The 24,359-nt window shown below is 40.3% G+C and overlaps 2 protein-coding genes and 1 long non-coding RNA gene across 6 annotated transcripts in view; 1 reads left to right on the top strand and 2 right to left on the bottom strand.

The window, feature by feature from the left end:
* The window catches only part of ST6GALNAC5 (ST6 N-acetylgalactosaminide alpha-2,6-sialyltransferase 5), a 77,502-nt gene extending 63,268 nt beyond the window's left edge, over positions 1 to 14,234 (top strand). Inside the window, exons 4-5 of one of the 2 annotated variants that reach the window (XM_035121998.3) lie at positions 6,460 to 6,567; positions 12,580 to 14,234. In XM_035121998.3, the coding sequence (XP_034977889.2) occupies positions 6,460 to 6,567; positions 12,580 to 12,811 (340 nt within the window). In that variant the 3' untranslated portion in view covers positions 12,812 to 14,234. Of the gene's footprint in view, positions 1 to 6,459; positions 6,568 to 10,746; positions 10,901 to 12,579 lie in introns of those variants that run through there. The other variant, XM_035121999.3, reaches the window with a different exon arrangement.
* LOC148685028 (uncharacterized) lies at positions 2,928 to 19,350 on the bottom strand. Of its 2 annotated transcripts, XR_015950816.1 has the most exons (6): positions 18,632 to 19,350; positions 12,849 to 12,895; positions 12,509 to 12,620; positions 11,827 to 11,891; positions 8,909 to 9,006; positions 2,928 to 4,117 (listed from the first exon to the last, which is right to left on the bottom strand). It is a non-coding gene; the product is annotated as an uncharacterized LOC148685028 (long non-coding RNA). The 2 variants fall into 2 exon arrangements; XR_015950815.1 differs by lacking the exon at positions 12,509 to 12,620 and having other exon boundaries at positions 18,632 to 18,973.
* A 2,041-nt stretch (positions 19,351 to 21,391) lies between these two features.
* Positions 21,392 to 24,359, bottom strand: part of PIGK (phosphatidylinositol glycan anchor biosynthesis class K) — a 98,195-nt gene continuing 95,227 nt past the window's right edge. The window contains exon 11 of one of the 2 annotated variants that reach the window (XM_060276808.2): positions 21,392 to 22,854. In XM_060276808.2, coding sequence (XP_060132791.1) covers positions 22,738 to 22,854 — 117 coding nt within the window. In that variant the 3' untranslated portion in view covers positions 21,392 to 22,737. The remainder of the gene's footprint in view (positions 22,855 to 24,359) is intronic. The other variant, XR_015950812.1, reaches the window with a different exon arrangement.

The raw sequence follows: 24,359 nt of genomic DNA, 5'->3' as shown, positions 1-24,359 counted from the left end.
TCAGAATTGATGGGTTTTTGCTTTATGGAGCCTATGCTGCCATTCTGTGAATTATAATGGCTACTTATTGAATATAAGCATTCTTGGAACATTGCAGCTGTAAAGCTTCTTGTAAAACAAATACACATTATTCATACATTAGGTGCCTCTAAAGTGTGCCTTCTTATACTTCCATCTTTGAAAGGGCAAGTTATTATGATACTTAGCTCTTTATGAGCCTATTTATGGCTTGCAAACAGATCTTCAAATCATTTTTTTAAAAAAAATATAGGTGGCTAATATGTTTCTCTAGATAGGGTTGGAAATAATATCACCCCTCCTTCAAAAGATGCATTTATTTTTATTAGTTATTTACTCATTACATAGTAAAAACATAATGACAGCATAAGCACCACTTAATGCATTTATGTATAAATTAAGAGCTCACTTTAGAAAGAAGTAAATCTATCTAATAAAGTTATCTGCACTTTCCATTTCGAAGTGCCATTATCCGCAATGGAAGTCTTTTGAGGCACACTGCTAAGGGGAAATATGTATTTCATATCCCAAGCTGCTGTATGCTTGGAAAAGTCCTTCATTTTAAAAGTGAACACACCTTCCTATCCTTTTGAAAATCCTGGGCCTTCAAGTTTTGCTGTTCTGAGCAGCTTTTACGTGAATGATGTTGTTGGCCTATCATTTAAATGCTGTTGCTCTGAATCTGTGGTATTATATTGGATGGTTAAATTGCTTTATACCTTATGCTTTAAATTGTTTTTAATATTTTTTTAAAAGTGTGAGTCACCTTGGGAGGGTCTGAATTTTGTAGATCACAAAGTAGGGTATGCTAGTGAGCGCCATAAGTTGGATCTGTGGAAACAAAGAGACTTACCTGGGAAAATGTGTCTAGGAGTAAGTTAGCAGCAGTGAAGCTCTAGACTCTCTCCCAACTCTTATTGGATATTGCATTATATAATAGAATCATAGATTTGTAGAGTAGGAAGGGACTCCTAGGCTCATCTAGTCCAACCCTGCAATGCAGGAATCTCAACTTGAATTATACATGACAGGTGACCATCCAACCTCAGCTTAAAAACCTCAAAGGAAGTACAGTCAGTTCTCCTGTCCAACGGCTGCTACTGCCAGAAAGTTCTTCCAGATGTTTAGTTAGAATCTATTTTCTTGTAACTTGAAGCCACTGGCCTCTGGAGCAGGAAAAAACAAGCTTCCTCCATCGTCCATGTCCTTTAGATATTTGAAGATGGCTATTATATCTCTCAGTCTCCACATACCCAACTCCCTCAACTTATTCCTCATAAGGCTTGGCTTCCAGACACTTTATCGCAGGCATCCCCAAACTGCGGCCCTCCAGATGTTTTGGACTGCAATTCCCTTCATCCCTGACCACTGGTCCTGTTAGCTAGGGATCATGGGAGTTGTAGGCCAAAACATCTGGAGGGCCGCAGTTTGGGGATGCCTGCTTTATCGCCTGGGTCGCCCTCTTCTGCACACATTCCAGCTTGTCAATATCCTCCTGAAATTATGGTGTTCAGAACTGAACACAGTTTTCAGATGTGTTCTGACCAAGGCAGAATAAAGTAGGACTATTACTTCCCTTGACTATTACTTCCACTATACTTGTTGATGCTGCCTAGAATAGCATTTTAGCTTTGTTTGCTGCTGCATCACACTACTCATCTTAAGCTTGTGGTCTACTTGATCCTTTTCACGTGTTTTACTGGCAAGCCAGGTGCCCCCCATCTTATACATGTGCAGCTGGTTATTCTTAAGTGTTGGCCAGGAGGCAAACTTAGTTGGCATAAAGGCTCTGTTAGTGTTTGACCTCAGGTGGATAGCTGAATGCCTTCAATATTGTACCCAAAAAGCAAGTTTCAGAGCAAACTAGCATATTCAAAGTCAGGCTAAAACGTGCTGTGCAGAAGGTTTTATTTCCAATCTTGGATCAGCTTCCTGACCAATAGTACCTCTGTCTTGCCTGGATTGAGCCTCAGTTTTTAGTCTACATCCAGTCTATCACTGTGTTCAGGAAATGGCTGCCTAGCTCCCTTGGTTTCAGTTGAAAATGAGAGATAAAGCAGGGCAACACATTAGCGTATTAATGGCACACAAACCCCAAATGACGCCAGCTAGGTGCTTCACGTAGATTTTGAAAGTGCAAGGAGTAAAATTGAGCCCTGAAGGACCTCACAGAACAAGGAGCTAAAGCAATACTCTTCCAGCACCATGTTCTGGTAAATTCTAACCATTTAGGACCAGTGCCCTATATACAAGTATACTGTGAGCAACTAAACATTGATTGCTACCAAGTGGTCCCCTTGTACAGCTCCTGGCATAAGGCTATTTCAGTCCCCAAACCAGGCCTGAACCTAGATGTAAAAGTGTTCCTTCAACTAAGAAAGTCTGAATTTGAGCTGGAGCTGATATACATATGACAACACTTAACTATATTGAAACTAGGACTCTAGAATTACTGCCTAATAAAGAAAGGTTGAGTTAAAAGGAAATTGGGAGAATAAAAGCTTTTGTGAGTGACATACTACCCTAATTAATATAGGTTCATTTTGGAAAGGTTTTTAACAAGCACCAAGTTGCCGCAATAAATTGTAAATATCAGACTGCATAGGTACAATAGCTGACACCTCAGTTTCTATAATAATCTTTAGAAATGTGATTGAAAAGACTGATACATTATGCCCTGTTAAAAACATTTAGAAAATAACAGACATTAAATGGGACAGCAAATGACAGGCTGAAGAACAATATACTTTTCTATTACGAAGTAACTGTACTTGAGAATAAGTTTATAATTGAATAAAAGTCCATTAAGAAAATATGATTCAGAACCAATATTACAGTAATTAGATAAAAGAAGCATAAATGAAATAACTGCAGGAAGAGCATTTCCATAGAGATTATAAATGAGATTTTGATAGAGCAGAAAGGCCTTTAATTGTAATTTAGTATGCTCCACAGAATTATCAGGACAGCGCGTTACTTCATCACATAAAAGAGTATATGATTTCCTCTAATAAGCACATGTCATGTCTTCATTTTCTTTCTTTACAACATAGTAGGTGTAAAAGCAGGAGAGTGTCTTTTGTAAGAACCCCTTTTTTCAGTTTTCAGAAAGAAACACAAAGCAGTGTAACCTTTACTTTTCTTTTTAATGCTATAAAACCAATTTTAAAGCCCGTCCTTCCAGATTTACATTCTTTATCTTGTTGGGCTTTTCACCCATTATTTTCCATTAAGATTTATTAATAATCATCACCTGCCCTTCCTTTTGTAAGAGCCCACAGTAGCTAATGTTGCTTTTTTCCTAGCTAGTGAAATTATAAATTCTGCCATAAGTAACAAGCAGAATATTAAGACAGTTATTCTACTCAGATATGCTGCTGTTTTTTACACTCTGCTCTACATACGGTACCTCTTTGTAGATAATTGCCCTAATGTAGCATAGACAAGTCACAGGCAGAAGAATGTTTGCACATCACTTTTCTGAATCCAGGCCAACATACATTTAAGAAGTGTTGTGGGTCATGGTTCTGGTTTTTGGTTGAATTAATCTAGAACATCACCTTCACCTATAGTATGTTACCCGAACTAACAATTTTTTCTTCAAGGTGAGGGGGCAGGGCGGTGCAAATCTTTGCAAATGTGCAACGCCTACCAGTGTACACGAAGTCTATAGACCTTCACACATTTAAAGGCCTTCTTCAGATCCTTTAACACATTTTCAGTGTTGAGGAAGAGTCTAGTGTTTTGCCTTCCCCCCCTATGGTTTAATAAGGGGTTTCTGTGTTAACTAGAAATGTGTGGGGAACAGATGCATGAGGTCACCTGAGATAGCAGATAGAGATTCACATTCCTTTGTGTAGCACAAAATAAAGGTCCAGCTGGTTTAATTCCTGGCATCTCCAGGTAGGTGTGGAAAGAACTTTTGTTGAAGCCCTGGAGAAACACTGACGGTCAGGGTAGACAATACTCTTCTAGATGGACCCAGTGGTGTGACCAGCAGTATTATGTAAGGGTGGGTTTGGAGTGGCAGTGGCACAGTCGTGGCAGCAGCGTTTGCTATGTTCATGTTGATGGAGTCATTTTTGGAGGAGTCTTGGCTCTGAAAGTGATAAGAAGATACAATCCGGTTTGATTGGTTGCATGCTATAGGGAATTTGTCAAAACAGGTTTAGGCTTGTCAATATCAGGGGTTAAACAAATAGTCGGCAAATGAAACCTTGCTCTTCAGTAATGGAGGTATGTTGGCCCAATCGTACATACATCTAGAGCAGGCATCCCCAAACTGCGACCCTCCAGATGTTTTGGGCTACAATTCCCATGATCCCTTGCTAACAGGACCAGTGGTTCGGGGAAGATGGGGATTGTAGTCCCAAACATCTGGAGGGCCGAAGTTTGGGGATGCCTGGCCTAGAGGAATATATACAATGTCTATAACTTAACCCATTATATAGTGATGCTAAGCTGGAAAATAGTTATTCTCAGCTGTCTTTGTTGACTAAAAACCACGCCTGTTTAGCAGTAGTTCTTTAGCTCTTTTGCTTTTTTTTTAAAAAAAGAATAGCTCATTGAAACCCACCTTTTCAAGTTAAGTGCTGCTTGTAACTAGCTTAAAAGGTTGATGAAGAGTTGTCTTCTTATGGAGCAGTTCCCCTTAGCTTTCTTCCTGGTCAGTTTTCCATATGCAGGATTTTATGATGAAAATCACTGCATGTTCTATTTCAGGAGTAGGGAATATAAATGATGCCTGTGAGACAGACTGACTACTTAACCTGAGCCTACTTCCTTCCGAGGAAGCAAGCCTCTGTCTGGGATATACCAAGGTAGATTGCAGATAGGGACTAACATGATTGCTCCCCCCCCCCAAGCCTGCACTCCAGGGTAGTACATCTGAGTCACAAGCTTAGCACTTCAATGATAACTAGATCCAAGACAACTCAGAGTCCAAGGACTTGCATCCCTATCGTGTTTTCACATGGATACAAAGAGTTCAGATATAATACTGATTTCTCACTCATTCTTACATTTGAAGTAGTACTAAACATTTACATTGGTCCTTGGACTCTTTTCATTAAGAAAATTTGCCATACGTGACTTCCCCTTGAGAACATCAATCAGTAGTTTAAAATCCTCACAGTTTGTAGATGCTCTGTAAGCTAGGAAATTAGTCATTCAATTAATATGCTATCTGTTCTGGGAAGAATCTTATGACTAAGTGTATCGGTTTTGAGAGAAAGTGTGAAAGCTTGATCTTGATAGGCTATTACAGCATGCCTGATTCAGTATTCTGAAAGCAGAGGCACTGAGATTTCCTGGTGAGAACTGCAGGATATTTGGTAGCCATGAAAACAAAACCCTAACGTCGTGGATGCTCAGAATGCTTAAACGTTTTACCATCACAGTCTTAACACTTGAGAGTTGATGGGAATAACAAATTAGGGAGTATCTGCACTTGAAACCCTCAAATACAACAAAGATTTGCATTTGTCATATGCAAGGTGGCTCTTTTCCACCATTTTTGCTTTGATAAGGTTTCAACAGCCAAGACCAGGCATCCCCAAACTTCGGCCCTCCAGATGTTTTGGACTACAATTCCCATCATCCCTGACCACTGGTCCTGTTAGCTAGGGATCATGGGAGTTGTAGGCCAAAACATCTGGAGGGCCGCAGTTTGGGGATGCCTGGCCAAGACAATGTTTGCTGCTCATAAGGTGACTAGGGAGTCTGACACAGGTGGGACACTTTCTCAAGACCCTGTGACAAATGGAGTTCATCATGGAAGGTGCTTTCCTAATATCCTGAGCCATAAGATCACAGTACAGCTGTGATTGCTCGAAGGGTAGTATGTATCCGTATTGCTACAATGACATCCTGTGCTAGTCAAGTAGAGTAGGGCTCCTTATCTTTTCTAGTATCATTTGCTGCTGTCAATTTTAAGTATCAGTTGCAACATTGTCCACATAGTTGCTTCATTAGTAGCATCTTAGCATGGTGAATAACATCATTGCACAGTAGCAAAATTGTTTATTATGTTACTTAAGCATAATGCCTCAATTTACCTTGAAACATCGCTGCAGTGCAATGGGATTATGTTGCAGGATCTGTATAGTGCATCCAGTAATTCTTAGATTAACTAGATGAAGTTATAAAGATTTTTTCCTTCCTGTTAATCAGCAGGAATAATGCAAATGCAGGGTTTTAAGGTGACTATTATTCAACAAAATGCTAAGGTAAATAATACTTCTGTTTGCAGTATTAACATGAAAAATGCAATTACCAAATACAGTTGTTCACAACCAGGCCATATGTTTATTGCATGGTGGGCGAGTATATATAAAGAATGTTGGCTGCTCAATGTATATAACTTTAAAAACCTGCTGTATCAGCAATATCTGTCACAAGTGTTATTTGTCAGTCTAGGAACTTTATTGTTTTTGTTTTCAGGAAGAAGTCAAACACTTGGCTGAGCACTGGGTGGTTTACAATGAGCATCGCATTAGAACTATGTGACAGGATAGACGTCTATGGCATGGTGTCACCAGATTTCTGCAGGTAAATTTTAATTTGGATTTATGATTAGCTTGCAAAAATTCAGTGTTATGGATAAAATATATGAATCTATTTTATACTATCCATAAAACGTGCATGATTTTCTTGAGGCCGTTAATTAGCAGTCCCATGATTGCATTCTGAAAACAACAAACAACATTTAATTATACAGCATAAAATATTAAGTTTTTGTTTGCACTGTGAGAGAGAATTAATCCACATCTTGTTAGTTTCTTTTAGGCTCTGAATATTTATCAGCTAAAAGTAATGCTGTAACTGGCATGAAATTAATCTTGGGGTGGGGGGAGAAGAGGAAAGCACTGGGAAATATTAATTTAAAAGATTTTGCAAACAATTTTTTCTTAGTGAAGAAGCAGAGTGAAGTGTGCGTGTGTGCATGCACACACATGCTTACAAAAAGTGGGGTGTCAGTTGCATATGGCCTCTTCACTTGGATCGCTGTGCCCTTTAGATACTTGATGTGTCCAGGGAACAATTCAGGGGTCGGGGAGACTGATTCATCCAGAGAGCAATTTTGAGAAGTTTACCTCACACAATTTCTACCCTCAAACCTCTGCGAGTGGAAGACATGTGGCGTATGTCTCATATCTGCCAACTGCATGAAGGAATTTGGTGTGAGCTGAGCCATAGCAGATCTTGCTGTATAATCAACATTCAGGATGCTCTGTTGGTTAGGAATTATGTTAAAATAAAAGTTAAAGATTTCATTTACAGTGGTGCCTCACACAACGAAAAACTCACGAGACGAAAGAATTTTGCATTGCGCGAGGCGGCAAGGTTTTCTATGACTGCCGCTTCGTCTTGCGAAGCACGGCCATAGAATGTAGCGCGGGAAGGCGGCAAAAGAAGATCAGCTGTCAGTGTGGGAAGCTGACAGCTGATCTTCCTTTGCCAGGGGGGACGGAGCTGAAGTGGCGGTGCGGTGGCTGCCCCTGCCTGTCTTCCCCTTGGCTCGGGGAAGACAGGCGGGGGCAAGCCGCGCTTCGGCTCTGTCCCCCGGAGCCACCGCACTGCCGCGCATAGCCAGCATGGGACGGGGCTTTGGAGACCTTCTCCGAAGCCCCGCCCCATGCCGGGGGGAGGCGGCGGGGAAGAAGAGCTTCTCCCCGCCGCCTGTCTTCCCTGGCATGGGAGGGGCTTCGGAGAAGCGCTGTGCCTTCTCTGAAGCCCCGTCCCATGCTGCCACCAGCCCAACCCCAGCCCATAGGAACACATTGATTACGTTTCAATGCATTCCTATGGGAAACCGTGCCTCACTAGACGAATTTTTTGTAGGACGATTTAAGTCCTGGAACGAATTAAATTCGTCTAGCGAGGCACTACTGTACTTCTATACCCTACATCACCCCAAAGGTGACAACATTAACAGCCTCTCATTCTCCACTGACTTAACCTTGATTGCCAGGAACAGATTCAATAAACATATCTTAAGAAGTCTCTCAAAGTTTTCGTTATACTCGGCTCTGGAACTGCCTTCAGAGGCCTGAGTCACTGAGAATGCCTCTCTACCTGCCCTCTTAGTGAATGAAATAAATGAGCTGTTGGGTTGGGAGAGGCAGAGACAAATAAAATCCTAAATCTTTTACTAGTATGGTTGTCTGTAATGTATACTTGTGTTTAATCATAAAAATTCAGGGTTTATTTTCTTCACTGAGGCAACATGACTGCTTCCTCACAGAAGTAGTGCATAACATTGTGCAATTTCTGACAGCTGAATGGAAGAGACACTTGAGTTACCTTTTCTTCTCCCCATCATTGCTGCTGTAAACACTGCTATATTTCTGTGCGCTATTGATGGAAGATCTGGCTATTGCATGATGCCATTTTAGGGAACTAAAGTGCATTTTACAAACAGCCCGTTACAAACGTCTCCCAGCTGTGATATTAATAAGCACGTTAACTCTGACAATGCACTGATTAATGTCCAGTATCAAAGAGCAGTAAAACAGCATCTGCTATAATATATTAATAAATGAGGATGACTATCAACTTCCTCATATAAGTTGCTCATGCATTTCATTTGCTAGCATGAAAATTTAATTGCAACATGTGGGAGTTAGCACATCATTCTTAATCTGGGTTATTCACACTGGAGAGATAAAATCATTAAAAGTTATCCAAACTCAGTTTGAAGGTGTTTGGGACTGGAGTAATAATCATCTGGCCCAAGAGACATGAGAGATCCCAGTCTACATAATGCTCTGTATTTTCAGATGGATCAGTGGGACAGACGAGATCTCCCAGTAGGGCCATTTCTACTAACTAGCACTGTAGAAGCATAAAATAGTGAAAGTTGTTTCTGTTTATCTTGATGATCACTTACTTATGCCTTTGTTGTAGGATATCCACATGCTACTTCCATCCCAAACATTGTTCTTAGCTGCTTTTTCTCCATCATCCCACATGTAATTCTTAGTTGAGCTAGAAATTTACAAGAAGCAGAAAACTACTATCACTCAGTGTTTTTTTCCTTATAATTCCAGTAGCCCTCCTGAACAGGTTCTTAGTAATAGCAAAGTTGACAGGGCAAACTACTTGCTTAGCGCCATTCATGTGACACAAGCACTTCTTGCTAAAAATGAATTGAACAAATACAGTTTCACAAATGTGCAAAGAACTCGTTTGTCTACTAGAGATCACATACAGAGGGTGATCCATGCACAGAACCACAGTTCAAGCTTTTCGTTTGTTTGTTTGAACATGCTTTTTATTAGGTTATTACTACAACACATACAAACAAACAAAGAAAACATACACAACAACATATCATAGGACCTCGAGTTAAAATTCAAACTTTCTGGATCAGAACATCTATATCCACATTTATGGCATTATTTTTACCTTTTAATATACTGATTTTTTTTGCCATGTTAAACTGCTTGATATTTAAAATGAAAATCTGACATTAATTTAATCCAGAATCTCACAACCTATTTTTGACACGTTTTAAACTAATTAAATGCATATATATCCATTTTCACTCCAAAGTATGGCTTTTGTAGATAAAGTGCTAGTCATACATTTTTCTAGCCGAGTTCTGTAAGTTATAAAATGCTCATACATTCAGAAAAGCAATTTTTAATATTTGTATAAAATTAATGCCACTATCGTGTAATGGAAAGCCAAGGTAGAATGAATTAAAAACACTAATCTAAATGGAAAGCAGAAATGTTAAGAATATACATGATACTGGGAGTGACCGAGTAACAAAATGAGGAACTACTTTGCACAGTTAAAGTGTTATGTAATAACGGATCAAATCATAGCTTTCTAAATACTGCCTTTTGTGTCTATTTTGCATCTGCTGTTAAATGAATTCCATTTTTATGTGGGCAGTACTGCTGCATGTTACGCTGCAAAAAGGAGTCCAGCTGTAGATATTTTTAACTGCTACACTCCCACTTGCCTTGAAACCTACAATAGATGGCAACGCACAAGAACACAAAGAGCCCTGCAGGATCAAGCCAGCGGCTCGTCTAGTCCAGGCACCCCAAACTGCGGCCCTCCAGATGTTTTGGCCTACAACTCCCATGATCCCTAGCTAACAGGACCAGTGGTCAGGGATGATGAGAATTGTAGTCCAAAACATCTGGAGGGCCGAAGTTGGGGGATGCCTGGTCTAGTCTCTCAGTGGCCAACCAGATGCACAACCTGATTTCTACAACATTCTGCTAAACTTATGCTTCTCTGCAACTGGCATACTGCCTCCCACAGTGGAGGCAGAACATAGAAATCACAGTTATTAGCTGTTACCCACTCCAAATCCAGGACTTGTATAACTGGCCAATATATGGTAAGTTTTTCTCCTTGTGGCATGTCCCAGCAGGGGATGTGTTGCCTCTGAGAACCCAGCATGCATCTGTGTAGAAGCTGACATGCAACTCTGGCCTCCAGGAAGCAACTACCGTGACCAAAATGGCTGGAAAATGTAGTGCCCTGATTATAGAAAAAGCTTCCAAGAAGCAGAGTCATGTAACATTTTCAGTGGTGGAACACACAGTTTGCACGCATAAGGCCCCAGATTCAATTCTCACCATTTCCAGGCAGATCTGAGAAAAAACTAGGAGAGCCACTGCCAGTCAATAGCAAGCTAAATGAGCATATGATCTGACTCTGTAGAAGGCTGCTTCCTATGTTCTCTGTGCAAATGTATTCCTGTAGGTGGTTGGCGTGCACCGCACAGAGAACACTCCAAATACATGGACCAGTCCTGACAGAATCCTGAAAAAATATGCACCCTTCCCACGGCCCAGCATGTAACAGCCACAAGGTGACGAAACAGTGATTGAAAGGATCTTCTCTCGTTTGGAAATAGCACACAAAACAGAAGTTTAAGACATTACCAGTCCTCAGTTTCTTATTGCAGAATCAGTCATTTCCCTAGCTTCTCAAAACAAACCGATAAAACACTAGCAAAGTTTCCACAAACATGCAATCCTTCCAATCCGGACACACATCCACAAACAATGGCCCACAACTTTCTATAAAGCTTCACATCTGGGTTTAATAAGGTTTCCCTTATTTTAATCATTGCAAGGTGTTTAGTCACTCATCCTGGTTTAGAGGATTTTTGTAAGGAAGAAGGTGGGAAAAGTCACATTTCCCCCCAATAGAACAGAACTGTTGTCATGCAATAGTTTTGCTCAGGTAATGTGTCACCTTTTGACTGCCAGATTTATCACCCAGTACATAATTTGTATGTTTGTGGCACCTCCAGTATTGCATTGACAACATAGCTTAAAATATAACACCCCAAATGCTGAAGTCTAACTTCCCAATGATTCTGTGCACTTGTATGTTAAAAGATGACTAAGTCAATTTTAGGAAGCCTTGTAAAGGGAAAGCAGGCCAGAATCATTGCTCTACAGCAGGCATCGCCAAACATCGGCCCTCCAGATGTTTTGGACTACAATTCCCATCTTCCCCAACCACTGGTCCTGTTAGCTAGGGATCATGGGAGTTGTAGGCCAAAACATCTGGAGGGCCGCAGTTTGGGGGTGCTTGCTCTACAGGCAGCTCATTTAGTTGCTGTGTGTAGTAGGATAGATATGGAACTGGTGACCAGCAAATCTTCTGTTGTGGTCACTTGCACATTTTATTCCACCAGATTGGTTTTTGTTTTGTCTTGCCTAGTTTTTGTTTTCTTAAATTGGACACGACTTCGGTAAGATGGAGAAAACTGTACCAAAGTTACCGGCCTTAAAACGCACAGAGAAAAGCAAACAAGTACAGGTCACTCACTATTTCTTCTTTGCTGAAGTGGCGCTGGAATTAAATGCAGGCACTTTTCTTCCAAGAATCTACAGCTGACACAGAGAGGAAATGCATTTGAACCAATTCATGGCTAAAATGATTTGAGCAGATCTTCTAAATGCTGTGCCCTAAATTATACACACACACACACACACACGGCAGTACAGTAGTTAGCTGTTTTAATGTTCACATGCAAAAATATTAAAATGACTACTGCCAAATTAAATTTTCTTTGTAAATAACTTCCATTCCCATTAAAAATCACATGACAATGGCTACTGACATCCCACAGCTAGGGCTACAGTGAAATGTGCTTTTATCCTATGTGCCATGCTGGAAGGATTTTCATGTGTTTGAATTGCAGAATCAAAGGGCTGGAGTCAGCTTTCCATTCGGTAGCCTGTTCCTCTGAATGCCTCTGCAGGTTCTTTCTCAAAATCTAAGCTAAACATATACCTATTTCAAGCACCAAGCTCTCACATGCTCAATGTAACAATGTGGCAAATTCTCCCAGCACACTCAACTGCCTTCTTTTAGAGTAGCAATGTTTTAGTAAGATTCAGGAAAATAATTTCAAAAATGCTTCATTTACTATTTTTTGAAAAATATTCAAAATTCAGCTTGAATGGGGACCAAAAGGAGGAGGAGGATTTTGAACCTATCGGCTTACCGTATTAATGATACCATCTCTTTTCAATTGTACATCTGGGCTTTCAATCTATTTTCTCTTTCCTTCTGCAGGGTTCCTAATCATCCTTCAGTACCTTATCATTATTACGAACCTGTAGGACCCGATGAATGTACAATGTACATTTCACATGAACGGGGAAGAAAGGGCAGTCATCATCGTTTTATCACAGAAAAACGAGTGTTCGAGAATTGGGCCCGGACATTCAATATTCATTTTTTTCAGCCAGACTGGAAACCAGAATCACTTCCTATAACTCATGCTAAGATTAAAATGGTATTCTAAGGAACGAATGCACAAAGTTGTAATCACAATCACTTACTGTATCAGGCTTCAGGGGAACTGAACATTGTACCAGAGCAAGCCAACCTGAAAAAAAGAAAGGTTACCAGGGTTTGCGGATAAAAACTGCTACAATATTCAGGAAGTTATTGCAAAGGAGTACCTAAAATGGACATTTGGTATCCAGTTGTATCTTAATTGAACATTTTAACTTCTGTCCATCAGCCTCACATATGTGTATGTGATTTGTTAGAAAAAGAGGAGGAAAGGGATGAAGAAACCTGTGGTATAATAAGAATAATTCAAGAGGTGTTTAATTCTTTGTGTTTTTAAGGCACATTGCCGCTGGGTTTTCATAGTGACATTTAACAGTTACTTACTTAGTGGAGGTTTTTTAATGCAATCCAGTATTTTTCTATTTCACAATGATATGGTTATTTATCTTTCATAATCCCTCCAAAACTGAGGATTTATATACTGCTGCTGGTTTAAGGCCCAGCTTCTTGTTTATACATTTTCTCTTTGAAATGTAAGATGATTCTATCTAGCATGTAATTAATATTTGATCTGGAAGCTATGTGCTTTATTTATTCCTTCTTCTTTTTTTACTCTTGGGCTCTGTTCCAGCATCAAGCCATTTGACAGCAAGCACATCTTTATGTGAAGCTCTAGCAGAGACGGGTGCCCAAAATTATAGTATGCGGCATCACACACATACACACACACACACACACACAATTAAAGAGAAATGTAGGGGACCAGTTTAGGGACTTTTCATCTCTCAGTCATTGTTTTTAGTCTTTTTGTATTTCTAGCAACTCACTTTCCATAGTATCACAGCAGTCTGGTCTTGTGCTGCCCTTAGCTTACCTGACCAAACGGTGTTCTAAGCAACCTAAGCCACTAACGTGCAGGTGCTGGTGTGTTGTTTTTGCACATGCTCTGCGAGCAATTGCTTAGTTTTTTCTTTCTTTCAAACTTATGAAAGCGTTTAACAAGAATCATTGTTATGATGATGACAGAAGCTATACAGGCCGACATGGGGGCAGTAATGAAACCAAGAAAGGCCGACTGCATCCTTTTCTGGGCATAGAAGAGCCCAGACTTTTGTAAATAAAGGGTTTGTGTATAACTAAGTAGCAGCTGAGGGAAGGCAGGTGAATGCAGAGGAAGTTTCCACCTCGTCAACCAACTTCATGTACTGTACGTTTTGAGGTGTGGTAAGCATGATTGAGTCCAACAAAATTCTATGTGGATCTAATGTTGGTCCTGACTCAACACGAATAAAAGGTGCTGGTTTATTTTGAGATGCACTGGACAATATGAAATTATTTCAAATCAGACAATGGCACTGTATGTTGATACTTGCACATTTTGTTTTTGTGGGGTTATACCTGGCTGATGAATAAAGAGGATTTCATTTTCAGTGTTGTTTGTCCTTTCACCTCACAAATGCTCAAAGTCAAATCACTTCTTCAAAGGAATTGCCAAGAATTACTAGACCTATTGCACACTGCCATACACCAGTAGTTCAAATGATGAAATCCTTTCACATCACAGGCACTAAAAATAGAGTTAGGTTGTCATCAAGGGGTCAGGTTATTTTAAATTGCTCAGCACTGAAAACCATAATACACAGGTGCTGTGCCTAGGGGTGATTTGAAATTTCTCTTTCTATTTGAGCTGAACTTCAGAATCTGTAGGGATCAAGTGAGTCTTGCTGTATGATTCCCTTTTCTTACAGCATGGAGGGGGGGGGAGGAGAGAGAGAAAGGAAGGATTGCAGTACTGAACCCTAGTGCATACCATCAAGTTCCAGGTCCTCCAGGCGCCACAGAGGAACAGACCACTCTATGACCTTAGTTATATTGAGGGGAATTGTCTCTCTTGAAGTGGGGACCGAGCCATGTGAGTACAAATGATACTGCCAGAAAGCCTTCAACATATTGCAAGGGACTGTGAGATTCTGAGTAGGAAGTTGAAGAACCCTGGGGGCACGTGGTTATTTCACCACTCTTTCCTGTTAAAAGAATATATTCTTTCCTGGGAAGAAAATACTAGAAGTTAAAAACTGGTTGTGCAAATGGGTATCATTGGGAAAGATTTGGTTTCTTTGACCATGGTCCCCACTTCCATGGAGGACTTATTACAAGAGATGGATTGTATACCTCACAGTAGCTGACAAGAATTTGTTTGTTAGGAGTCTTGCAAACCTGAACAGAAGAGCTTTAAACTGAATTCTGAGAGGGAGGGAGATAACCCATAGCTGCCAAGTTATCCCTATTTTTAAGAGATTTTCCCTTATGCTGAATAGGCTTCCTCGTGAGAAAAGGGAAAACTTGGCAGCTATGAGATAACCAGAGGACATGGGGAACCAAATACTGGGGATATTTAACTGATGTTCAGGAAACTGCTAAAAGGCAGGAAAGAAACAAGAAACAGCTGGAGGGAATGCCTCATGGTTCAGTTGTCTCTATACTATACTATGCACAGAGCATGGGAAACAAACAAGATGAACTTCAACTATTAAGATAGCAAATAACTGGCTAGGGTTTACTGAAGACTTGTGAGCAGAATATAATAGCTGAGGGCTATCACCTATTCAAAAGGAATAAACCAAACATTAAATGTAAAGGATGTGTACACCTTTGACTTGGGGCATGGAAGGATTTGGGTAAAAACTGCTATGGGCCTCCAAGCCAGACAAAAGACTTAGATGATGCCTCCCTACAGCAGATTACCAAACATTCAAAAAGGAGATATATAGCAGTCACTGGATGCTTTGACTACTCTGGTATCTACTGGAATGCAAACTGCCAAGAATGTATGGCCAACAAATTCCTCCATTGCAGAAAGAACAAGCTCAGGCTTGAAGCATAAATAGATGTACTTTCAGGTTATGAACTCTTGACTTTGACAGCCCAGGCTTCTCCAAGAGAAAGAATGAAGTTAGCAGTGTTAAACTAGGGCTGACTATAAGAACAATGTTCGGCAACTGCTTCTTTAAGAAATAGTTGCAGAGGAAAGAGGGATCGTTGGGAAAGGGAAGGAGGAAAGTAGGTTGTTTTGGTGCCTCATCTGGAGCTTCTATATGCCTTTCAGATGTTGCTTAACTCCCAATTCCTACCATCCCTAACCGGTAGCTGTATGAACTGGCACTGATGAAGGCTGGAATCCAACCATAGCTGGAGGCGATCACATTGACTACCCCTGATCTATAGGCTAGGACCGAATGCAGTACATTATGAAGTCTACACTCCCATCTTCATCAGACTGTTGTCCCATGGCACACTGGAGTGTGTGTTTGGGGGGGGAGGTATTAGGCTGGCAAAATTAGTATGATTTTGGGGAGGGGGGCAGAACCTACAAACCAGACAAGGTAGTGACGCTTTCTCTCCTTTTGCACATTACAAAACCTAAGCCCTGTCTCCCAAGTTGTGACTTGGATGCTATCAGCAGCCCAGATACCATTTCCTTTAAAAGCATGGGAACGCCTCTTGTTTCTGCAGAGAACATTGACACTTGCACAATGTATTTGCCACAGTTTTTATTGATTTTTGTTATTGTGTGTGGCTGCTAATAGAAAAGAGGAAGGTGGATTGAATGCTGGATGAAAAAACACTTAATTCCAACCTGCTCGTACTTTAGGCTCCATTAGTGTTTGTGTCCTTAACACAAATACCCAGGCTTCTCTAAATAGAGAACCTGGGATGCTATAGCCTTTTCAGCATCACCTTGAAAGCACCTCTATTAGTTTCTACACTTACGCAAAAGTACAACAAAGATACAAATAAAAGCTTTGAGAAGTGGAGTTTTTAAAAACACAGGTCACTATTAGTGTGTCTCTGCAGGGATATTATTCTCATTGCTATTGTAATTACCATTCCTAGAAACTCATAATCACATCCAACACCTATAAGAGAGTAACTGCAAAAACTCCTCAAAAAGGCTGGAGAACAGCAGAGTCTATTTGCTTTGGCCTTGTACAGTATGCCCACATCTTACGCAGACTTAATTTGTGTGCTTTCAACTATGTGCAGGCAAATCGGGGAAGTCAGATTGTTGGAAGTCTCGTGAGAGCGCCCCTAACACTCCCAGAACCAGGGCACTGAGCAAGCAACGCCAAGAGCGTAAAAGCACTTTTCGTGCTGGGTAAACTTAAGCAGCCCCAATGCAAAAAGAGTTTTAAGCCACACAGGTGTGCACTGTAAAAAGTGTGAATTAGATTTTGTACAGGGCCTCCGTTTGGTTTCCTGGCCTTAAATTTTCTTTAAAAGGAACTCTGCCCTCCTTTCTTAGACCTATACTGGGCACAATCAAATGTGTTGCTAGCACTGCCCTTAATCTGGAAGTCAGACATAGCACATTAAGCATCTTGGCATAGATATACCATGCATTACTGGCTCTGGATCTTCGCTGTCTCTCCAATGTCTCAGGCATGTCAGGTGCTGTGGGACTCTTTGGGGTGTATATTGAAGAATGTCAATGGGAATAATTTGTGTTGCTGGCTTGCCTCCTTATCTGATTCCCTTGGACCTAGTGCAAGTCAAATATATGTCTACACAGCAAATAGACCCCTGAGAACTTCCGAAAACCTCCTCCTAATGACAAAGGGACACAGCAAAGGGATGGTCTCCGCAATATACAAAATACTACCGTACTCCAAAATCCCACAAACTCCCTAGACACAATAAAATAAAAATAAAAATGGGAGGATGACATAGGATATGAAAGCAACCCCATCCAATGGACCAGAATGTGGTTTAAACCCCCCCTTTAAATCCATATCAATGAAACCCTCACCCTAAAACTCAGCTACAGGTGGTACCTAACACCAATATAACTTGCGCTAATACGCCCAGGAACCTCACCAAAATGCTAGAGAGGGTGCACCTCCACAGGCACATACCTCCACATGTGGTAGGAATGCCCCAAAATCCAATTCTTCTGAACAACCATACGAGAAATATGTAAAATAACCAAACAAGTAATAGAAATCACCCCAGAATTGGCCTTACTAAACATCTTTCAAGACAATAATGCTCATTTACACCACAAAGAACTCATAACCCACCTACTTTCAGCAACCAGAAATATCATAACCAGACATTGGAGAGACCTGTCAGGAGTAAGCATGGACCAATGGTACCAAATAGTATGGGAAACAGCCTTACTAGAAAAACTAACCAATAAGCTGAAACTGACACGGGGACAAATAGAAGAGGACGCCTTCACCCCGGTATGGCTCCCCTTTATCAGACACACAGCCCAACAAGACAATGACAAAAATCTACCAACACCATACAAATCAATATGGCTAACCTGATCCAAAACAACCACCCACCCACCCCACTCACACATGAAAACAAAGACCACCACAGCCAATCCAACCCAACCCAAATCTCTCTCACCACCAAAAGAACACAAGCGAATAAAAGAGAACCTGTGCAAGCAACGCTGACATCAAACCCTACATATATTAAGTAAAATAGAAACATCACTACCTGATCCCACCCCCACCTACTCTCCCACCCCCTATCCACCTCGTTCCCCCTCTTTCTTCCCAGTGTCTCAACAAATGAAACTGATTTGCAAAAATGATACATGTAAAAATATGAGACACTGCAATACCTTTGTAAATCAACAAATCTTTAATAAAAATACTTTTAAAAAATATATGGCTACACAGAAAATAGAAGATGTGGAAGTCCCAGAGTGACACACATCAGCTAATGGGCCATGTACAACAAAGTTACTAGGCCTTAGTCTGCCTCTGACAAATGTATGCCATTTCTAAATAGAAGAGCAGTTTTATTGCTTTACCTTGTAAGAAGATCGTAGAGGGCAGATTTCCCAAGGTTCCCTTCCAGGATAGCTGCAGAAATCGAAATGGCCTTTCACCTGTTCTTCTACTGTAGATTTTATCAATGGCTTGGAGAACACATTATTTAGCCTCTTATGAGAAATTTTCCTGGTTGATCAAAAAGGGTATTTCTGAGTATCTTCCTTCCTTGAGGGGACTAATAAATCTGTTACTGAACAGGCAGCAAAATATCTGAATGCTTTATCTCTCATACAGGCTATGATCATTCATTATTCACTTGTCAGTGTTAATAAACTGGTTCTACTGAGGCTGTGATTTTGTATTTTATACTTTGGTCAGTTGACTGTAACAGACAGGTTGTTCAAGGTTCTAGCCATATCCTATGACACTCCATTCCACACCTTCTTCTTCCCCACCCTCTATTTTGTATTCTGTGGCCCCTAAGCATGCACAGCCCTCGTTGGGCTGTTCTGAAATGTAATGTTTTGGCCCCATAAGCTACCTACAGCCCATTCTGTGTTCTGTGATAACTTTGCATACTGTGATGCATCTAGCAACCCAGTTTGGTTGCAATAGATTTCACCAACACTGTAGACCTTCAGACCTTGAATGCTATACACCTCATTAGAATGTGCTCGCAAGAATATTAGATGCGTTCAACAATAAGCTGCTGGACCCTCAAGCGCCAAAAAGGAAAAGATTGTGGATGTTACAATCCAATTGCTTTCCATTCTCTGTGCATCAAAGAATCATACCCTCAGACTCATTGAGCATGGATTGCTGCATTTCAATCTAATTGCTTTTCTCACCTCTGTTAATCAGCTTTGCCGGCATACTTACTGCTTTTTCCGTTTCATAAATTGTATTTTAATAACCCACCTAATTGCCTCTTTTCCCTAAGCAGATTATCTTTTCAGAAGGACGTCTTGACTTGTATCTCCACGTCTCCTCAGAATCCATCCAAAGTCTGCTGCTTTTACTCAGATGGGCAGTTTTTTAGGCTGAACGAGAGGTCCATATGAGGCCTACAAAGTGAGGATGACAGAGTTCAATCGCAAGTGAAACAGGGCTTTATTAAATTCACTGTCAATGTGACAACTTCTGTCCATAAAACACATTTATCGTTAGATTTATAAAATATGATAAATGTGAATGTAAAGAAAAAAGAAAGATGGAATCACTGTCACATACTTGAATCAAGGAATTATACATAGATGGCCCTTTAAAGACTAATTCAATGTAAAGAAAATGGTGTATCGGTATACTTCATTAAAAAAAACCTTTTCAGAACTTAAATTCCTCTAAACACTTTGTGCATTTGTTTTTAATTTTCTAAATTTGAGGTAACTGCTTGCAAAGGATTCCGGGCCAACTTTCCTGAGAATAAAGCTTTCTTTTCATCCACAAATCTGACAAAATGGTGCCTTTGATCATCATGGGTTTGCAGGTGTACCTACCTCTAAAAAGGTGAGTTATTTTCCCATTTTCTGACATTTTCTTAAAGATAGTATAGGCAAGATGGCTCATTTTATGCTCATTGTGGCCTAGAAGAAGCCTGTGATTGTATTCACAATGAGTAGATTATCTTGGGTGTCATTCTGACCCAGGCTTTCCTGGCCAAGTATTCTCAGCAACCATCTATTCATAAACTTTATCAAGAGGTGTAGAAAGAAGGTTATTTCTCACTTCCCGGTAACAGATGAATTGGCTATGCTGAGGAAATTATTTGAACCAAGTTTATCAGTCTCCCATTACTGAGCCATCCAGCTTATTGAGGTGTGGGCCAAAGAACTGTGAGTGAAATGGGGGAAATGTATTGGTGCTGTTCAGTAAACTCTTCCACAATCCAACAGAGTATTTTCTCAGTGCAGTGCACTATACATCAGGGTATGTTACAGTAAGAGAAGCACCATTTTTTAGGAAAGAGATTAGGAAAGGCTAAAAAACATATACACACTAGGGCTAAGGTTCTTAACCTTTGGTCCATAGACGATCCATGAACCAGGTGCAAAAGAAGGGATGCTCTTCTATTTTCTCCCTGATACTTTGAAAATTGTGTTAGTGGAGGAAAAAAACTTTTTCATATCAAATTTATTGGGTAGGGGTCCATCAAATTATCAAAGAGGCCCATGACCCCCTAAAAGGTGAAGAACCACTGCTCTAGTGCCGACAAAGAAAGAACAAGATTTGGGCAAAAGTCTCTTGCAGTCTTGTGCAAGTGTCTCTCTGGATTTGGGCCACTTCTGATGTAGCATTTCTTTCCTAGATCAGAAAAGGCTCTTCCATGAGAAGAGGCAGCATTTTGCAAAAGGAAGAACATCTTTGGATCCAGCCTGATGTCTTCAATGCCTCATAAAACAGTACTTAGAAGTAACAGGGGTTTTTTTAACCTCACATATTGCCCACTCACCTCTGTATGATGCTGAGTGGACTGAAGGACAATAAACATACACAGCTAACACTGCCATTGATAAAGTCTGTTTTGTATGTTTCCGTTTCATTCCACAGAACAGTATGGCATACTTACCAACGTATTGTGCTTGTGGAACAGAAACTGCATCGCGCTCACCTGAGAGAGATAACTGTTGCTACGGCACTTCAGACTGAAAGGGGTTTTTTGGGTTCCACTTTATTTATTTATTATTTAGATTTATACCCTGCATCTTCCTTCAGAGGAGCTTTCAGAAAACCAAAGAATTGTCATTTTACTTTCTGAAAAGGTCAGGTAATGCCAAACAAACAAACAAATTAACTGAAAGGACTTGGCAATCATTTTTAATTATTTCTACGCAATTTTACACACATTTTACTTACTAAGCAACACTAAATTATATTAAATTAACCAAATATCTTTGGAATTCCCAAGTCATGTTACAACTTTTCAACACTCCTCATTTTTGGAATTCAAAAGTTCAAAAATTCAACATGCTCTAATGTGGCAATCTTCCATATTGGAGTCACTCCATATGAGGACATATTTAGTAACCAATAAATTTGATTGCATAACACTTATTATGGTCCACCCCAAATCATTCTGCAGCAAGCCATTCTTCTTCCTACTTTTATTTTCTCTGTGAACAGATTTAATTCATGAAGAGCAGAACACAAAGAACAAATAAATAATACACCCGACAACAAAATGTATAGCTCAGTTTTCAAGTACATAGTCCTAATGGATTTTTTTCATGAATCTTGTTTTTAACAACTTGTTCCTCTTAACAAGATACTGAAGAACATAAAGTGATTTTGGAAAGTCAGACAGCATATCCTTCTGCTGAACACGAGGCAGTGGGTGGGCTCTCTCACCAGGTAAATCCAGGAAATACATTGTTTGGGCCTTCTTTCTTTTCAATTCTAATCATTCTTGGAATCGAAGAAGCAAAACTGCCCTAGGTAAAAGGATTGATCTAAAGGGCTGTATTTAACAGAGCAAAATCAATATTTCCTATGGTATTTTTGTTTCTGTTGAGCAAGTGTTCAATATGTCACTGCAAAAGTCCGCAAAGTGACTTAAGTCTATATTGATAAAATGACATCTTAAATAAGGTTCTGCATACTGTCTAGACCTTCATTTCAGTGATGGGGGTAATGAAAGAAGAAGAAGAAGAAGAAGAAGAAGAAGAAGAAGAAGAAGAAGAAGAAGAAGAAGAAGAAGAAGAAGAAGAAGAAGAAGAAGAAGAAGAGGAGAGAAAATAATATTTTTACAACTTACAATTTGTTCTGCAGTGCAGGGCAATGCCACCCTGAATACTCCCTGTATAGTAGATGCAAATACTTTTCTCCCTGAAGCAAACTTAGATAAGATGAAGCCTGCTTTTACCTCTTTGGAGTGCCTTTACTCCTGTATGTTAGGTTGCTCATTCATTTCAATGGAGGAGAAGGAGGGAAGGATCTCACCGGCAGGAGGCCTCTGTGTCCTTGGAAGTTTTATAAAATGCGTTCAAAATGGGTATTAAACAGCTGCATTTAACAATACAAAACACAAAGTAAAAATGTGCAAGTATCATAACAAGCGGGGTGGTGGAGGAGAAGTACTTTCTGGTAGAAGACCTCATTTTTATTCAAGGATGCATTCAGAGCAAGACATCTTGATTGCTCTCAGGGTCTAAAAGATGTGTTTCATGTGTTTGATTCCGTAGGTTTTAAAGAAGACCATGATAATGAGCGCCCAGAGTCCTAAGATAAACCCTCCGGGAGGATGCCAGTCTTTCTGTTTTGGTTTCTGTGAAGCAAAAAGGAAAGGAAAAAGTTAATATTCAATGTTCACTACCAGATAAGGGTTAAAAAGAAAATGTGCAGGACTCTTTGGGTCATAACAGCACCAGTAGAGGCCTCTGCTCACAAAAGAAGAGGAAGCTCCCTGTCTGCCCTCGATATTCCCATCTCAGGTAGCCCCTAGTGCCACCATCTATCTCAGAGGGTTCGGAGATGCCCCAGAACAAGACTGTTGTTGTGTGTACAACAGATATATCCTGTTGGATCAACAAAAATATTGATGAAATGTGCTGAAATGTGCCAATATATTACAGCCAGGTAGACCACATTATAGTGTGATAAAGCAACCATTTTAGTTCTCATTTTCAAGTGTCAAAGATACTGTCTCTCTCTCTCTGTGTGTGTGTGGGCACAAACACCTAATTTATTGTGTGAGCTCCTACACCTCACACAAAAGAACCTTTCTGGTTTAAATTTCCCTAATTAACCCAGAACTTCATATGCATATTGCATTGCTCATTTCATCAATCTCTTTGTGCTATCAATCTTTCTTCACTTGGATCTCAGACAAATCCTTACCACAAAGTGGCACCTGACCCTCCTAGACAAATGACTTCAATTTGCAGCCGGTGACACTAAAAGCCTTTCTCGTCTATTTTGTATAGAACACGTAATTTAATTTCTTTAAAGAAATTTATTGGAATAAATATTTATAAGGTGACCCCGGTGGAAGGTTTTACATCTTGTCATACAACACACCAAAGCTGCCACACCAACTGCCTTCCTGGGCTCTGAAATTCCAAGGGAGATCTGGCTAAAGGAATGCTTTTTTATATTTGAATTCAAGAGCATATAAATAATCTGTTCAAAGCTGAACAGTGCAGCTTTGAAATGCATTGGATACATTATTGATATATATATATATAAAGACGGCAAGGCAGCAAAAAGAAAAACAGCTGGAAGAGGTGGATGTGCTGCATTCTAAGAAATAAATATGACTTGACATTGGGGATTTAGAGATTTATAGAGCGAAAACTGCATGCAGGGCTTCACCCTAGCTCAGGGGTCAGCAAACTTTTTCAGCAGGGGGCCGGTCCACTGTCCCTCAGACCTTGGGGGGGGCGGACTATATTTTGAAAAAATTTATGAACGGATTCCTATGCCCCACAAAGAACCCAGAGATGCATTTTAAATAAAAGGACACATTCTACTCATGTAAAAACACCAGGCAGGCTCCACAAATAACCCAGAGATGCATTTTAAATAAAAGGACACATTCTACTCATGTAAAATCATGTTGATTCCTGGACCATCCGCGGGCCGGATTTAGAAGGCGATTGGGCCACATCCAGCCCACAGGCCTTAGTTTTCAGACCCCTGCCCTAGCTACAGCAGTAACAATGCAGTAGCAGAACTGATGTGGAGATCCACGCAGGCTATGATCAGGAAGACCATCCCACCTCAAGGTTGTTGGTCAAGTGTGAACAGCAGTGGTAGACAGCACAGCATGTG

The sequence above is a fragment of the Zootoca vivipara genome, chromosome 7, assembly GCF_965207765.1.
Source record: "Zootoca vivipara chromosome 7, rZooViv2.hap1.1, whole genome shotgun sequence".
NCBI lineage: Eukaryota > Metazoa > Chordata > Lepidosauria > Squamata > Lacertidae > Zootoca > Zootoca vivipara.
Note: the sequence above shows the minus strand (reverse complement) of the source record. Positions and strands in the feature narration are given on the sequence as shown.